At 35.7% G+C, this 18635-nt stretch overlaps 1 protein-coding gene across 3 annotated transcripts; it reads right to left on the bottom strand.

Annotated features, from left to right (window-relative positions):
• Window positions 1–148: 148 nt before the first annotated feature.
• limd2 (LIM domain containing 2) lies at window positions 149–14854 on the bottom strand. 3 transcript variants are annotated; one of them, XM_079860603.1, is made up of 4 exons: window positions 14541–14854; window positions 4160–4204; window positions 3799–3935; window positions 149–3257 (listed from the first exon to the last, which is right to left on the bottom strand). In XM_079860603.1, the coding sequence occupies exons 1-4, from the start codon at window positions 14541–14543 to the stop codon at window positions 3098–3100; spliced, it is 345 nt and encodes a 114-aa protein (XP_079716729.1). In that variant the 5' UTR covers window positions 14544–14854; the 3' UTR covers window positions 149–3097. The 3 variants fall into 3 exon arrangements, with proteins under 3 accessions (XP_079716729.1, XP_079716728.1, XP_079716727.1); XM_079860602.1 differs by lacking the exon at window positions 14541–14854 and adding an exon at window positions 12802–12858; XM_079860601.1 differs by lacking the exon at window positions 14541–14854 and adding an exon at window positions 4334–4436.
• Window positions 14855–18635: the final 3781 nt, after the last annotated feature.

The raw sequence follows: 18635 nt of genomic DNA, 5'->3' as shown, positions 1-18635 counted from the left end.
AATAAAAGGTACAGTAATCTCATCTTTATTTCCCTCTGCTGTATCATGTTATACATGCTGTTATTTGTTTTACTGTCTTTATATTTTAAAAAAGTTTTTTATATTAATATTTTTTTTCATTCTTCTATAAATAAAAATGAGACTCAGGTCACGCACTTTAATGTGATATTTACTATAATAAAACATCCAAACTAAGGGTTGATCAACACCAGCATATCTTTTATTTATTTGTGTGTACAAAAGCGTGTACAAAAATGAGAAATAAAAAGGAGGAGAAAAGGACAAGACAAGTCTGTGGGAAATGAAAGAAAGAAGAATCACATTTTATTAAAAATTGTTGTAGCAGTTGAACTGCAGGGCTGATAAAAGTACCAAGATGGAAATAAACCTGATGGGGACAAAAGAAACAAGTAAAGAGCCAAGACCTCCTTCTGCTTTAAGGCCACCTTGTTCCACTGATCAAGTTTTAGATATAGAGTAATACACTTTGCGTACATTTATCTGCTCTCACTCAATGCATGCATTTAAAAAATAATCTTTTGCAACCTTAACTATCAATACACTTACAAATACACACTCACACATTTCAATAACTACAAATCCATCAGAAAAGAGCAAAGAAGAGTGTACCTTTTCCTGTTTGTTCTGTGTTTTATAAAAGACAGAGAGTGTTTGCAGGATATTGTGTCATTTGTACCATGGCGCACTGTGCGCAATCATACCTAACAATTGGGGTAAACACAGTGATTTGTGCCTGTGGAAAGTTTGTTCCAAAAATAAAATCACATTTGTACAGAAAAGAAAATGACAGTAAAGAAGTCCAAATCATTTACATTTGGTGTAACATTTAGTTAAGAGTGAGAAAGTCGATTATGACATTTTTAGAAAGCTGAAGATTTTGGGGAAATAAACTCAAAAAGGAAGCTGAAAAGAAAATGTGTTCTTAATATGAAGGATTTGAAACAAACTGAAATTATAAGGCTTAATATGAAAATATTATTTCCGTTCATAATTCCTCTAAACCTCGCAATGCATTTCAATTTCACAGTAACCTTAAAATATATAAATACACAGGGACTTTTGTGGCATTCAAGTTGTTGAAAATATTTGGATGATTTTCAATGGCTTAGCAAGTCTAAACGGAGCATGTCAAACGTACAGACAAAAGGCCATTGCACTGGAAGGCAGACAAGACACTCGCAAACACAACAAGCCACTATCATGGACTAAAACTAAGGGCAAATCTATCTAAAGACCACTTCCTTTTGGCATTTAACATATACAGACATCCGAATAGCTTTACTGTTTGTTACACTATAAAACCAAAAAGCAAAAGTATTAAAACACAGAGGCATTTCGTTCATTAAAAGAAACTACATGACGGCATCAATGATATTTGTACACAAATACATGAACCACAGGAGAGGTCACAGCTTATGGCCACAGTGACAATTCACAAGATGCAAACTTGCAGTTTCACGCTGACATGTGCATATAAAACCTGGGATGGAAGTCTTCATTTAGATGTATATCACTCCCATTCCTGCTCAAACCCCAACTGTGTAACAATTTCGAGTGTAAAAATGGATTTATTTAGTGAACAGCGTTCAATTGAACAACAGCTTTTAACAATGAACACTAGGGGTGACGCTGTTGGATCATTGTGACCCATCTATATTCCTGAGCAATACTTAGGAGCCACACGTTTACGCATGTACTCAAAGTCCCACCAAACCACGTCACAGAGAAGCCTACAGGAAAAAGTTAACAACTATGTGATGACAGGAAGTGGTGGAAGGGGGGAAAGGCAATGGTGCGAAGCATCATAAATGTCATTTCCTCTGAGACCTAGTTCCCTGTGAATATCTTAATTTGTCATACAAGCTTGGTCCCATGCAACAAGGCATAAGTACAGTACAGTGCATCACAGTACATTCACTCTGCTTAGTGGTACTTATGTACAAATGCCTCTGCAAGAAATCACTGAGCAACAATAAAATAAAATAAAAGTTTACTTAAAATGTGCAGTCTGCAGAAAAACACTAAAATATGATATAAGCGGCTTATCTATGGTTGATATGATGAGTATAGATACCACTAGACAGCATTGAGTTTCTAAAAGAACAACTAACATTTAAGGAAAAGCATCCAAAACACTAGAGGCCGCCAAAAAAGAGAGGCGACGTAAGACTGTGCAAAGTCTAGATCTCAATTTATAAAATTAACTGAAAATGGTTAATCTTAAGCAAAGGGAATATAATCTCAAATACTTTTATAATGTTTATAATTACATTTGATAAGGATATCCATGCTTAAGAATAATAATAATGATATTATTTTATGAGTTCGCAGAGGCCCGTCTTACAGGATGTGTAAAGTACTACTAATTCTTAATGTCAAAAGAAGATAACATTTAGAAAAGGTAGGATAAAGAAAAGGAATGAGGGGGATGTAAACTCAAGTGAGTTCTTTACAGTACAGTGTACCCTGTAGATTCACACATAAAATATACTGTGCCAACAAAGCAAAAAAAAACAAGACAGTTTTCCCATTGTAAGGAACGTTGTTAGGCCATATAGTCTGAAAACAGTACAGCTTGCTGTAACTAGAAGGACAAATATCAATCATAAAAAAAAAGCACTTAAGTCGACTACGAACATAAAAGATTGCTGAATAATTTTGATGCAACACCCCAGAATCATTACCTGAGTGTATAATCGAAACCCATCTTGAAACAATTCTTACTACAGAAAAACAACAATACTAGTACTGCCACACAGGATTGTAATGTTGCTAACAAGTGATTCATCCCACCTATAGGGATACAAACATTTTGGTCACAATCAACTAACTAACTTAACTCCACAACACTACACAAAAAGAAATGGGCACAAAATGACATTTGCTAAAGCTAAATTAAAATGAAAACTAAATAAAAATTGAACGAGGGGGTAAGTCATGAAGAGCCTGGCTCAAGAGTGTCTAAGTGTGTATGCATGTGTGTATTTATTGTGTGTCAAAGATGTGGGCAGAGTAAATAAAGGGTCATCATCATTGGCCAGTGGAGGGAGAGGTGAGTTTTGGAAATCACTGAGGATTATGCCGACTTGGTGATGCTCTCTGCATCCTTGGAGGCCCAGAGCTCCTTATGCTGCTTGCGTCCGAAGCCCTCGTCGTAGTTCCCTTTACTCTTGAAGAGTTGCTGGAAGTGTGGCTTGCAGTAAAACTCCCCCTGCAGTGCTGCATAGGTTCCCAGACTACAGAGCAGAGAAACCAAGAGATTACATGCATATAACATGCAAGCATACATACAAAAATGGGGTCAGTAAGAATTTAAGAAATTAACACTTATTTAGCAAGGATGTTAGCATTATTACAAAAGATGTCCATTTCAAATAAATGCTGTTCTTTTGAAGTTTCTATTCATCAAAGAATCCTAAAAATGTATCAGTTCCCACAAAAATATTAAGCAGCAAAAACGTCTTTCAAAATAATTATAATAAAGAAATGTTTCTTAAGCAGGAAATCTTCATGTTAGAATGATATTGAAGGATCATGGGACATTGACATTGACAGGAATAAAGTACATTTTAAATACATATTCAAATAGAAAACAGCCATTATCAATCAATTGCAATAATATTTCACAAAAATACTGTTTCACTGCATTTTGTATTAAAAAAATGCAGCCTTGTTGAGCACAAGAGAGAACACTTCTTTCAGTTTACTTTACAACACATGTTGAACTGCTCCTGGTTGCTGTTTTTCTTAGTCTGTGCAGGTGAGGAAGTGTCTAACCTGAGTTTGGTGTTGCAGTGCTTGCAGCAGAAGCATGTGGCGTGGAAGATGAGGTTGTTGGCCACCAATCTCTCCATCGGATACACTGTCTTCTCACATGATGCACAGGTCTCCTTCTGTGTCTTGAAACTGAAAGACTAGTAGGAAACAAAAGGCACTGCCATTTGTTTTCAGTCATTTAAAACAATAGTTCACTCAAAGAATTAGCAAGGAACAGATCAAAATTGCATAAGTCATCACATGACTTCAGAATATAGACTTGAGATATAGTGCATGGCTCATAAAGACAGATATATTCACTGTACAATATAAAGTCTAGAACAGATGGAGAACAAACAAGGATGTGAACAAAGTGTTGTACCTTAGAACGCTGAACGGGCTTGTCATCAGACGTGTTCCTGTTGTCCTGGAAAAAAAGAAAAAGAAAGAAAGAAAAATAAGCGTGTGTTCCTAAGACAGGTTACCCATGGCAACACTATTTCAGTGTGAATAGTACCACAGATCATCCATCCACCATCACTGCTGTCCTCCTAACCTGACGTAACTCCAAAAATGTCCAGTCCCTCTTACATCCCTCCATCTGGTCGCATGCTTTTACAAGAACCTTTTGTCGGTGTACCCACACACACACACACACACACACACAAATATGCACGAAGAGGGATCAACGAAGACTAAGCCTGGTGAGCGTTTCTAACTCAATCGCCCCGTGAAATAAAGACCCTGTGCACACACACATGCTTTCAGTTTCAGCCAGTCTAAAGCTATAATATGACTTTACATAACACAAGCCCAATGTCCCATGGTCAACTCTGCACCACATATTCTGTAGCGCTTAAGATCAAAACAGCTGCCAATCTGTACAGGCCACCAAATCACGCACACAGGAGAATGGGAATTTAAGAACCAAGCGTTTATGATAGATTTCAGAAAAAAAATGCTAATGATAGGGTCAGGCTTTGTGCGACACCTGCACGACATTGAAGCGGTAACAAAACACCAACAGAGAGTCTGTAAAATGTTAAACCAATGCGCTCTAAGAATCTTCTGCTTGATAAAATGCTGAACTGACAGGTTTTTATGTAACAGCTCAGGTCTGTCAGAAAGCCAAGAACAGTTCTCCACCTCCACTACGGCATCTATACTTGTCTCTTTCGAATAAACCTAGAGCTTGAATCGCACACAGATCTGCTGGTATAGCTCACAGAGAGTTCATTTGCTCAGCTCAGAAAAGCAGTGCAAGTATCAGTGATGACCATTATATCACATCAGACATTCAATAACACCACTTTTCACAAATTATAGCCATTATCGAGAGGCATTTCGCTCTCACACAAAGCCCTGAAATGAGATTACAACCACTCTTCAACATGATAATATTTCATTAAAAACAGAATCAGACAAGAAAGTCAACAGTATCATACACCAACAAATGCGCTTCAATCATTTCATCTTTTCATTAATCATTTCCTCATTTCCAAATCATTATCCACATCAATTTCAATGCAGAAGTAAGCCATTTCCTGTGAATGTGTGAGACTTCTACACTAGCCAATATAGGTAAATAACTAGAAGAATTACAAAGTGCAGTAAATGGTAAAACTAGTTTGCGCTAAAACCAGTGCATTTGTGATTCAAATACAAGTGTGCAACAATCGAGCACAATAAAGGTGTGTTTGAACAGCTAAAACAACTGGATGTGACAAGCTAAAAATGACCATGCCAGCTTTTACTTTAAAAATAAGACCGATTTTGTCCCATGTCACGTAATATATACATTTACTTCTGAAAAGCCATTCAGTGACCATAAACATGTTAGTCAGCAAGAAAAGTGAACTCAGAGAGGAGAATTTTTGCTAAATATGCGCTATATTATATATTTTACGGTTCTTCAATATTGTCTGAATATATATCGGTCAAATTATAACAGCCACCATTTAAATGTTTATTTCAAAAATATAATTGTGTAATTATAAAGTTATATTCTATTCTATTGACTATAGTAATGTAGTACCAACTGACTCCCTGTATAGGTTTAAAGCAATATTTTTTTTCCCTTTAACAAACTTTGCCATACTGTACCTGATATGCATCCAAATTAATCAATAGATAATCGAATAGTGAAGTTTGTCAATATATTACTCCCATTAAGCTGCCAAAAAGTTATTTCCTTAAAATATTTCACACACACGAAAAAAGAATAATACAATGAAAAATCATACAATTATTTTTCAACTTAGGAAACTGTAATATTGGGTTCTGCATTTGTGTTGAGACCTTTCAAAGCATGTGTTGCAAAAGAAAGTGCAATGTACGGCAGCACTGACTTGTAAAGTGTATTGTGCACTCTGTATAATGTGGTCATCCCCTGGTCAATAAAGAAATAACAGTTACTATTAGGGCTGTCAAACGATTAATCGCGATTAATCGCATCCAAAATAAAAGTTTGTGTTTACATAATATATGTGTGTGTATGGAGTTATTATTTTCTATATATAAATACACACACATGCATATATATTTAAGAAAAATGTGTTATTTATATATAAAATATTTATATATAATATAAATATATATACACAGTATATACATGCAAATATTTCTTAAATATATACATGCATGTGTGTGTATTTATATATAGAATATAATTATACACCGTACACACACATATATTATGTAAAAACAAACTTTTATTTTGGATGCGATTAATCGTTTGACAGCCCTAGTTACTATGTACAGTACCAGTCAAAAGTTTGGAAACATTACTATTTTTAATGTTTTTGAAAGAAGTCTCTTATGCTCATCAAGCCTGCAGTTAAAAAAAAAAAAAACGAAAAAAAAAACAGTAATATTATGAAATATTATTACAATTTAAAATAATGGTTCTCTTTTGTAATATATTTTAAAATGTAATTTATTTTGTGATGCAAAGCTGAATTTTCATCAGCAAGTACTCCAGTCTTTGGTGTCTTATGATCCTTCAGAAATCATTCTAATATGCTGATTTGATACTCAGTTATTATCAATGATGGAAACAGTTGTGCTGTTTAATATATTTTTTTGGAATACTTTTTTCAGGATTCATTGATGAGTAAAACGTTAACAGCATTTATTCATAAAAACAGCATTTATTCAAAATAAAAACATTTCTAACAATATAAATCGTTACCATCACCTTTTATCAATTTAACGCATCCTTGTTGAATTAAAGTACTAATTTCTTTAAAAAAAAATAGTTATTGTTCCCAAACTTTTGAACGGTAGTGTATATTGTTACAAAAGATTTCTATTCTAAATAAATACAGTTCTTTTTAACTTATTCATCAAATAATCCTGAAAAAAGTATCTCAGGTTATAAAAAAAATATTAAGCAGCACAACTGTTTCCAACATTGATCATAAATCAGCATATTAGAATGATTTCTGAAGGATCATAAGACACCAAAGACTGGAGTACTTGCTGATGAAAATTCAGCTTTGCATCACAAAAATAAATTACATTTGAAAGTATATTAAAAAAGAGAACCATTATTTTAAATTGTAATAATATTTCATAATATTACTGTTTTTTTTTTTTTTTTTTGTTTGTTTTTTTGAACTGCAGGCTTGATGAGCATAAGAGACTTCTTTCAAAAACATTAAAAATAGTAATGTTTCCAAACTTTTGACTGGTACTGTATCTGCAAATGTAAAACGAGAAGCCAACATGATTACACTTTATCTGAAAAGTCACAACACACCCTAAGCGCAAGACATCCCTCAACCCACTTCCTGTTTCAGAGTGTTTGTGTAACATGTTTGTTTCAGAGCCATTGCCACACTTATTTAAATATTCATGCTAAATGCACACAAATATCAAAAACACCATTTACATTTAAAAGAAGTCAAGTTGGAAAATAAATAGAGCAGTAGCAGTGAGTGCGTGAAGGAAACTAAACAAGTACACAAGGGAACCTAAAAAAGTCTGCTGGTTAGCAGAAATGCAAAACTAAATGCCACAAACTATTGAACCCAAAACAAAGATGCTCCGATCAGTCACAGTTTAAATGGTGGCAAAAAACAGGATTAGAGATGTGTGAGTGTGTTAATACTTGCACACAAACCAGTGGAGTAGGGCACTATCTCAGCCGGAGCCATCTGTCCCTTTTTGCCTTATTTGTACATAGGATGGAGAAAACATGCTTTCTCACCACACACACACACACACACGCAAGCAGATAGCACTGCTGCCCAACCGTCTGCACTGTGGCAGGAAGGAGTGATAACACATCTTCTTCCTGTGCTGTGCTCTGCTCAGAAGCACTTTACGATGATGTGGTCCAATCCACCCTCCTTAGAGACCCTCAAAAATCAGCCATCAGCTGACCGGCACACCAAGTCTAGCCTTAGTGCTGTATGTATGCCATATGCAGTCATAAGACCCAGTTCACATTACCAGCTCCTCTGGGTTTCACAATGACACAAAAAGGAAAAATAATTCAGCCTTGTTTAAAAAACACTACCTTGTGGTTAAATGTCATTTACAAGAAAAGAAATGCAATCAGGCCATTAGGTATAAAGGGATGATTATAGTGTGAAATCTAACAATGTCACATTTCAGGCCCTGCTCAGGCTTGAAAAAACTTTTTCAAGCCCTCCACTAATTTTAAAAATGCATCTAAAATAAGAGTAGTGCATAGTACAGTGCATTAGTGATTTTACCACAGACAAAAGTGAAAATGATAAGGTTCTGATCAAAGAAAAGTTCAATGTCAAAAAGTAGCCTATATATAAATATATATTCTATTATATATATAAAAATTATAAATATAATTGATATATATTAATAAAGATATTTGACCATTACAACATTTAAAAATAAACAAATAATTTTTAAATGTAACTTTTAATTGTTTAATATTAAAGATAATTGGCAATTAAATTGGCAATTAAAAACTTTTGTGATCAGAGACATTAGAGACAATGACAGAAAGCCCTTGTTAGTTTCAGATCTGAATGTTCTGAGCAAAACAAAGCTGTGCACAAGACAGAACAAGCTAAATACCAAACCAAGTTTAAAAGCCAGCCAACAAGATGGGCTGCAGGCCATACTATGACCCAGGGCAGTGTGTGTACATATTTGAACCCATTGCTCCCCCTCAACCACTGACACACCAATATGATTTGTGATGCCCTGCCCTTGCCAAAGGTCAGTATTTTACTCTCTCCCACAGCCACACACTGTGTACACTCAACATTCACTCTCCATTACTCTTCCTCTCTGGTACTAGACTGCAGACACTTTTAATCTCATTAGCTGGACAAAATCCCATCAGCTGCTCCCCATGGGTCCAGACAGCCAGGGGAATAAGCAGGAGTTCAGTGGACTGAGGAGCCAACAACCATTTTGTGGTCACCATCATCCAAGCGCTGTTCACCTTGTGTCTAATGCATCATGTGATCATTCAAACTTTCAGATGCAACCTGGAATGCACAGAACACATTACATTTGTAGCGCACCTGCAAATTCCAACAGAATATCTTTGGTATGCCTGATCAACATGCAGTGACATGCATGTTAGACTACAGTTAATAATAGGTGTAAATGGCAATCTGTTTTGGGCGACTACTTGTGCTCATCTGAGCCTGACAAGGCCACATGTAGTGAATGGTTTGGCTGAGGTGACGTCCCATTTGCCACATTCTGCCAAGCTAATAATTCTTAAAGAACAAGAGCAATGAGTCAGATTTAGAAGACAAAACTCTATTGTCAAAATTCCTGGCAACACAGATATGAGTTTCATGCAGCAGCCCTGAGGGAGTTTGGCTGGGCTCCATGAATGAGATTCAATGTACTGAAAGATGCTAGAGGGCCCATTTTTGCAAAAGTCAAGTTATGTTTGATATCCATGTAACTAGAAAAACAAAATGAGCCTTTGGGCACCAAAACAGATACATTAATTTACCAAATGACACATTAGGGTTAGTCTTTTTCCACTGGTTCCAATCAGCAAGTCATTTTCTGAATAGAGACAACTCAAATGAGATACAGAACAGAAAGGACATAAATACTTTGGTCAGCAATTACTCTTCTATCTAGATGCATGACTGGTTTATGTTTTAAATTAAGCCATGAGTTTGGTTTATTCAAATTTCTACCTCAAGTTTTGTTTCGTACCATCGTTAGAACCATTTCCTGGGCTTTAACTGCTTCTCTAACCACTATAGTGCTCATTTTTATAAACCAGAGCTGACTGAATTCTTACTGAGAGCAGAAACTCTGGGTCAGAATGGAAGAGGGAGAGATTATGTGAAAGTAGTTGTACATGAGAAAATGCTTTGGCTCAAACACTTCTAAAGAAGAATGTGAAAGTCTTCACCAATGTGTTGAGCCACTGACAGAAGCTGACACTGTGACACGGATGTGAAACTTTAAATGTGTTGAGGCAGAAAAAAAAAAAAAATGCCTGTACTGAACGTTTTAAAGAGAATGCATGTGGGAAGGGTAGAAGAGGAACAGTCTATGGTTTCATTTGACTCCAGAGTACACCTTTGACCAAGAGAAAGTGCATGGTGTAAGATTTCACCTGTTAAAGACGAAGTGGCGCCATGAACACAACTGCAAAAGTAATGATGTTTTCCAAAGAACCATCCCATTTTCCGTAGGCTCAGGTATGTTTGCAACGCGTCGCAAAACGCTTTGTGTTTATACATCAAAATGAGAAGAAAACCAGTGGATCTTAAACAGTACTGCCAAGACACATCCCTTTTTTGAAGCTTTTCAAACATGTTCAGACGGAGTACGAAACTTGATCTAGGCACTTTGTGGTACTTCACAAAACACAGCAGTCAGCATCTACCATACCATGATCTTATCACAAGAAAGGGAGTGCATTTTGCAATTCAGAAGTAATAAAACATACCGACAGAATTGCCAAGAGACATTGCTCCTTTCCATGGAATTTGACAAACATGTAGAGATGGCAAAACTATTCTCTTTACATGCAAGGGGTCAACAGACCAAACACACATAGCGTCACTTGATTCTCACAAACACCTGCATTAATGTGATGAAAAGTGCATTATACCACAAATACATACATGCATGTACTAATATTGAGCTTACAAAAATGCTAAAGTCAAAAACATATACCGCTGGGACACTACAGATAACAACTGCATCAATTGCGGCGCTACAGCTAGTCACTCAGTGGAAAGTTCTATTTAAGCCTATGGAGCAAGTCTAATTTCTTCTCTTTCTCCATATAAGGTCACGTTTTTTGCAAAGGAAAAAAGGGTTTCCATTATCACTCTGCAGAGGCTGTCCCAAAGTCCTTGTTGGCATAATTTCATTAGTATCGAGCTCTAAGAATAGTCAAGAGACTAAGAGTAGTCCATGGACTAGAACCTCAGTGCGAGACGTTCAGCTCGAGCAGATACAGCGCTGATGCACAGTGTTTTCTGTACAAGAGAAACACTGCATTTGAGAGTAGACTTGAACAGACTTGAATGAACAAACATACCTAGATGCTCATGATTCCATTTTTATATGATATTCCTATGAGAACTTAGAAAGAAATTCAGATATCAATGTTTTCTTGGGACATCTCACACAAAAACCTTTTAACTTCTGTTGAAACACCTGGAGCGACATGCCTCCAGCACGTTCGTTTCTGATAACTGGACAGTTGATGCCGCAGGCTGTCATCTCATCTCCACATGAATAATCTGTGTGTACACAATCTTCAGGGCTTAGTTTCATCTGAAAACCCCGAGTGTTTCTGCCATCTGCTCTTAACTTCTGCGCACAGCAGAGATTGACACCTCTAATGAAAGAAGACATCGTTAAAAAGCAACACATGCTTCTGGAATAAATTGGACTCTGAAAGCGGTTACGTGTGTGTATTGGTACCATTTGCTTGAGCATTCGCAATCTCTCAAGCACATCATTAGCTAAAACCATTTTCCTTACGTTGCTGAATACCCAATGGAGCCAATTTAACTGAGAATGTACATATGTTTGATCAGACAATCCACTGCCAGATGATCCCCAATCACCAAAACAAAGTGCCACTATCACTAATGACCGCACAGAACAGTGCAAAAGCAGAAAGGAAGCTTTAAAAGACTAAAGATACACACATTTAAGTAGGGTTGGGTACCGAAACCGGGCACCGATATGAAACCAGTACCTACCGGTAACCGGACCGAATCATAACGCAGATTTCGGTGCTTCATTTTGGTCCCACATTTCGGTGCCACTTAAATGCTTCCGCTGTCTGTTGAAATATTTTCCCTCTGGTTCTCCGAAACGGACGCAAGAAGCATCATCACCGCATGTGATCGCTAGTAAGTTAACCGTTTGACGCATACAATCGTTCACACCGGTGTGATTAGACCATTCAGATCGTGTGATCATCAACTTCTAAATTCAAATTTGCGTTCAGCGCTGTCATATTAGGCTATATCACAACTATTCAGTGTTTTCAACCACATGAGGTTTATTTTTATAGTTTGTAAAATACACACTGATGTCTGGAAGCGGCAATAACAATCCTTTCAATTATAAATTGATGGCGTGTTTAGATACACAATGTGTAGGTAACTATAAAATTTACTCTGTTCTTCTCACACTTCACCAGCCACTTACTTTAATTTCGGGAGAAGTGGATGAATTGACGTGTTGTAGGCCTAAATCTGACAGATACAATTCTCTGAACTGCAGTGAGTACGAACATGGCACCCATTGTGCGTTATAGATCAACTAACATGAATCATGATCATTATAAAGGTTTCTTAAAATGACAAAACACATTAACTTACATGTAACAGTTACTTATGAATAAAAATATCAGCCATGGACTGACTGACATGTAACGCAACCAAACTTATCACTGTTCGTTTTGTTTCGCATCATTTAGTGTGAAAATGTCCATACAATAACAGACCAGCATACATCTAATACATGATTCATTCAAGAACGTTGTGCAAGTTTACTGCAAGAATAGAGCCGCGAACAGCCTACTTTTGAAAATCCAGCCTTCAGATGATCCTGATGAGCGCTCATGAGGTGTTTTGCGACACAGCATTTAAGGTGATTTGTTCTAAAATAACGCTCACCTTGTGCAGGACATGCAAGAAGTCAAGAGAGGTGTCGTATTTGGCCAGATAAGGCAAAAAATGTGAAAAGAGTTGCTGTAATTTAAAGCTGGTTTGTATACTGAATACTACTTGCTGTTATTAGTACTGTAGTGTTATTTAGTGTTAAATTATTGTATTTGGGTTAGGTGGCTTAGGTTTTATTGTGAATTTATGTAGGCCTACATTTGCTGTGTTTGGTATTTAGACTAACTTATATTTATATATTTAATCTACAATTTTAATATATTCAATTTTAAGAATTTATTATTTATTTATTTATTTTGAATAAAAAGCCGTTATTTAATGTCATTCACCATCGGTTTGAGGCTCTCTCTCTCTCTCTCTCTCTTTTTTTTTTTTTTTTTAAGTATCGTTCAGGCACTGGTAACGTTACCGTTGTAAAAGTAGCCTATCGATTTGCCACCGGTATCAAAAAAAAAACACAAACGATACCCAACCCTACATTTAAGTTTTATTGGTTAGAGTTTAATCGTTAAACACAAATCATTATACAACAGTTCTTTCCATCAAATTTGATTCAGTGCTGATATAGTATAAAACAGGGGCATTTCACTCTTTGTATCACTGTTTGTTACTTTTGGAGTATGCAGAATTGAAGTGGGCCGTGTTCTGCAAAATGGAAGTTGAATAATCTACATTTTCTCTCACAAATAAGCATTTTGTGTTTTCTCTCACTAGTTTATTAGTTAAACAAATATGTTGCCATGACAACATTAGGCTGAAATTCACTGGTGTGCATGTCAAAACATTTACATAAATTTCCACATTAAATCTTTGCTTACTCCTAGTTGCTTTTTTCCATGATACAATAATAAAAAGAAAGCTTGTTGGGATTTGAAAGTAGACAACCAGTTTATGGTCAACGTGGGATGAGTACTGAATGTCAACGTTCAATTTACAGCGTTCAAATGTCACATAATGAGACTAGACAGACAAAATGTGAAGCATGAATGCGTTGCAAACCACTTTGTATAAACGTGTCTGCCAAATTAATAAATGTGGACAGACAGGAGAAAGGATGCATTAAACAAGGAGAGGCTGGGCTACATAATTTTATGTATTCAAGCATCATATAACAAGGGCACAAATGCACAATGACACTGAGATAAGTACAATGAATTTATGTTTACAAAATCAAACAAACCCTGTACGTTTTTGTTTGCTTCAGTACGGAAGAACAAGTCCACCTTTCCGTGAACTAAAATGGGTCGACAAAAACCAGGTGTCAAAACATGGCTTTGCTACGCGTTCTCGGTTTTAATTCATACACGCATCTCCAGGAAGACACATGACAGCTTTGGACCCTCAGAGGCTCAAACCTAGACCCCCACTACACAACAAGGTCTGATTAGTATTCATCTTCTGTTTCCAGTCTAAACGCTCACATAAATAGCGTTACATCTCTACAATAAGTAACTTAAGTTAACGTTAAACCATGTGATTTGATGGATCACTGCACCACCATTAAGTTTCAGCCCAGTATCCCACAGTTAGCTCTTGATAGCGCCCTAGCTAGCGTACTGCATCACCACAATAGACGACGAGGGGGTCGCTGGGTTCACTCACTGGCTGCTGTTGCTGAATCAAAGCGGGGAAACTCACCATCTGTGTTTCCTTATCAGCCTGCTAAAGAGAATGGAGACAAGAGATCTGCTGTCTGGTCCGCTCACTGTGCAGGAGTCGGTTGAAATCTCATTCGCTTTACTCTGCTGGTCTAAAATGATGTTCTTCTTCTCCGGCTGAGCTAAATGAAATGTACCAGCACAAGCTGCTCCTCTGATCGCCCGAGCCGTCTAGCTAGAGAGCAGAGCTTGACGTGCTTTCCCCCCACCTCGCTCTTTTTAACGGACGTTTTTTCTCCTCCTCATCACGCCTTTTTTATTCAGCAGGATGTCGCACGCCATTGGACGACGCTCGTGCCGCGTCCTCGCGCTCTCCTCCAACCTCAGAATTTCGGTATTTTGCTACGGGTACTTTTGCACGAAATAACCATATTAACGTTACCTGGATTCCGAATTTCTCGTCTTTGTTTATTTCCCTTACTCTTGCCTATGAGGTAAGCAAGACTTTAACAGGGCTAATTCGTTGAAGCCATCATAATGTAACTTAGACAAAGCTGATTTAGCTTTGACTGAACGTTGAAGGGTTTAGTTAAGCTAAAAATGAAACTTTTTGCTTTGTCATTTCAAACCTAACTTATATATGGCTTCATTTTTTTTTTTTTTGGTAACAGTTCATGGCAGGGACTCTCAATCTTTAAATATGTCAAGAAGACACCAACAATCATTCAACGTTCCAAGTCTTCTGAAGTCATACAATAATATTGAGAACAGATCCAAATTAAGTTATTTACTAGGCTAATGTTCACAGCAGAAACTCTTCAAAAGTGTCGCTATTCAAGTGTGAGTGTCTTGTTGTGGGTAAACTATAACAAAAATAATACTAAAAAATAATAAATTAAAGTTAAAATAAAAAGTAAAAAAAAATGATGACTACATTTAATTAAAAATAATTGTAGCCTATTTATTTTATCAAGTAATTTATTTTTAATTTATTTTCATTTGGAGATAAGCATCCGCCACCTCGTGGGAATATACCAGCATTTCAGTTGGGATGTAAGAAACACTATTTGCATTTTCTGAAGAAAAAAAAAAAAAAAAAAAAAAAAACAGTAGCAATTCAAGTTTTGATATGCCTCAAAGCCACATTTGTTTGCCATTATCATTGCGTATGGAATCCACACTTAAAATAGCATATTTTGTACAGTGTAAAGCTGTAGCTTGATAAACATAATTTTGGCCAGTTCAGTATGCAAATAAGAAATGTAGACAAAACTGTAGTTGCAATATGATTGCTAAAATTTTAGAGAGACAAGTGCCAACAAGCTTATCCTTCAGTTGATCAGATATTTTCTGATGCTTCGTTTGAATACCTCCATCTAGCCAGGTTAAACTCTGAATAGTAGTTTAATCCTTGTCAATTAGAAAAAGCTACACATAGGTCCATTGAGGACAAAAATGTCTGTGTCCAAAAACGTAAAAAAATAAAAGTTTAAAAAAGTGACACATAAAAAAGGTTATAGAGGTTTAAGTTTATGAAAATGATTCATGAACATTGATTTTTTCAAAAATATATATTTTATATAAAATAAATTTATACATCAAAATAAGTTGTGTTCTAAATTTGAGGTTGATATCTCAAAAAATGAGCTTTCAGTAAGATTTTGTTTGGGCACTGTACCAGATTATTATGGAATTACTTTTGTGCCAATAATAATAAACGTAACGTTTCAAGAAACTAATGAAAATATAAATTGAAACTGAATAAAATATCTTTGAAACTGAAAAATAATAAATCGCAGGCAAATTTTTTGACTTCGTTTTTAATACACTGCATGTTTTGCTAACTATTTCTCATATTTATTTCGCTGATCTGAACTTACAAATGCGCTTCCAGAGCTTTCATTTACACTTCTGAAGTTTTCGTTTATGCTCCCTGAGTTTTCGTTCGCCGTTCTGACACATTTTTATCGTGGGGGCGGGGCTAGCAGTGTGTTCTCATTGGCTACTGAGTTTTTGATTGACAGCTTCTTCACCTGGAAGTGAAGATGTCAGTGATGTGTGGATGTGAGCGTCTGTAAGTGCAGCTTTCTATTTCATTTTAGTGATATTAAGTTATGTTTGTTTTTTAATTTTATCTGTATTTACCTGCTGCTATTACTTTGTTGACAGAAGCTTTTAGGAGCACAAGAGATCTATTCAGTCTATTCAGGTGTAATTGTACATTAAAGTACTGTATATAATACTTAAAATATTGTATAGAGTCCAATGTTTTCGGAGAATATTTGTTTATTCCTGATGATTCTTTTGCATGTTAGGCTCTGATTAGGTGTGATATATTCAGCCGTCAAGAAAGTTTCACTTCAACCAGGTAATCAAGGTTGGCAACCATGGCCATCACACTACTCATTGTTAGCATGATATACATTTACACCATCAAAATGAATGATCACTTAAATAAGAGGAATTTAAACAATATGAAAATTACAATCGTGGCCTGCTGTCAGATGATACAGACCTCAAAGGGCATTTCATTACGTCACACAAAGAATGTAATTTTTTTATCATGCTGATAATTGTATTTAGATATTTCATTTAATTAATACTATCTTCTAACATTTAAAATTGTAAATATATTTTAATAATCATCAACCGTTTCAATTGTGACTTATAGAACCAGTTAAATGAATGTAATTGAAAATATGAATTCAAATAAATTTACATTCTTTATTGTCACTAAAGCACAAGTTGAAAGTCTTGGATGCAATTATGTTGTGACCGGAAAGACCAGAATCCACAAAACATTAACAGCATACTATACATGTAATGCACAGTATTCTCGTGATATACATTACTATACAAAATGCACAATTACAAATACAGATTACATATTTAAAATTCATATTAATTTTAAATGATGCAATGATTCTTTGAGCAGTTCCTGTTGCAGTACAAGTAACAAAGCAGTGACTGGACACAAGCAGTACAAGGATAGTCCACCCAAAAAATGAGCATTCTCTCATCATTTACTCTCCTTCATGCCATCCCAGATGTATATGACTTTCTTCTTGACATAAACATAGACAAAGATTTTTAAGGAAATAATCCATCTCTGTGAGTCAATATAATACAAGTGGATTGTAACCCATGTACGTAAGACAGTTGGTTGGAAGTGATTTTTAATAGTTAAAACAGTTTACATTATTAGTATTTTTCTTTTATCTAGCCTATTGTTTGACTTCAGAAGGCATTGATTCACCCACTGAGGTCGCATGGATTACCGTCACGGTCACTGTGTGTGGTTTTTAAAGCATCTTTAGGACTCACAGAGATGGATTACTTTCCTTACAATCTTAATTCGTGTTTATCTGTAGAAAGAAAGTAAAATGCATCTGGGACAGCATGAGGGTGAGCAAAATAAGAGAGAATTTTATTTTTGGGTGAACTATCCCCTTAACATTCATGCTGTTGGTATGCTAATCCAAGATCAGCATAGACTAATAAGAATAAAGTGCAACCTCTTGTGTACTTGTGAACTGTGTTTGTTTTAATCTTGAGGAAATTAAAATATTTGCTATTTTATATTAAGATAAAATAAATCAGGTGTCTGAAGATCAAGATCCCAGTCATTCAAAGGTGATGTGTCTGAACAAAGTAAGATTATTGTCTGATAGGGACAGTGGATCTCTGGTACTATCACTCCATCCTCTGTGTCAGCATCAGAATTCTATTTATGGAAAAGTTGCTCCACTCCCAGGAAAATGAGAGAGGAAATGTATTATAATCTAACAATACAAACTGCTTTGAACTCCCACATACAGTAACAAGTTGGAGACTTAAAATATTTATTCCAAACAAATTATATAAATGTTTTAAGGGATTTTACAGTACTAAATATTTACCTCGGAGTCATGCAGCATTTATCATCTGTAATACTGTTAAGTAACCAGTAGATGGCTATATAGCCTTATATATAAACATATATCCATGGCTGTGTATTCCCTAGTTGCTGGATGTCTTCAGTCATAATTACTTGCATGTATTAAGTTATTTAATTTGGACATATATTTATTATTAAAGACTATTAAAGATTAAACATGTTTCTCAGAAATGTTCATTTGAAGTGCAATTTTTTGCA

This window comes from Squalius cephalus, assembly GCF_949319135.1.
Source record: "Squalius cephalus genome assembly, chromosome: 1".
Taxonomy (NCBI): Eukaryota; Metazoa; Chordata; class Actinopteri; order Cypriniformes; family Leuciscidae; genus Squalius; species Squalius cephalus.
Note: the sequence above shows the minus strand (reverse complement) of the source record. Positions and strands in the feature narration are given on the sequence as shown.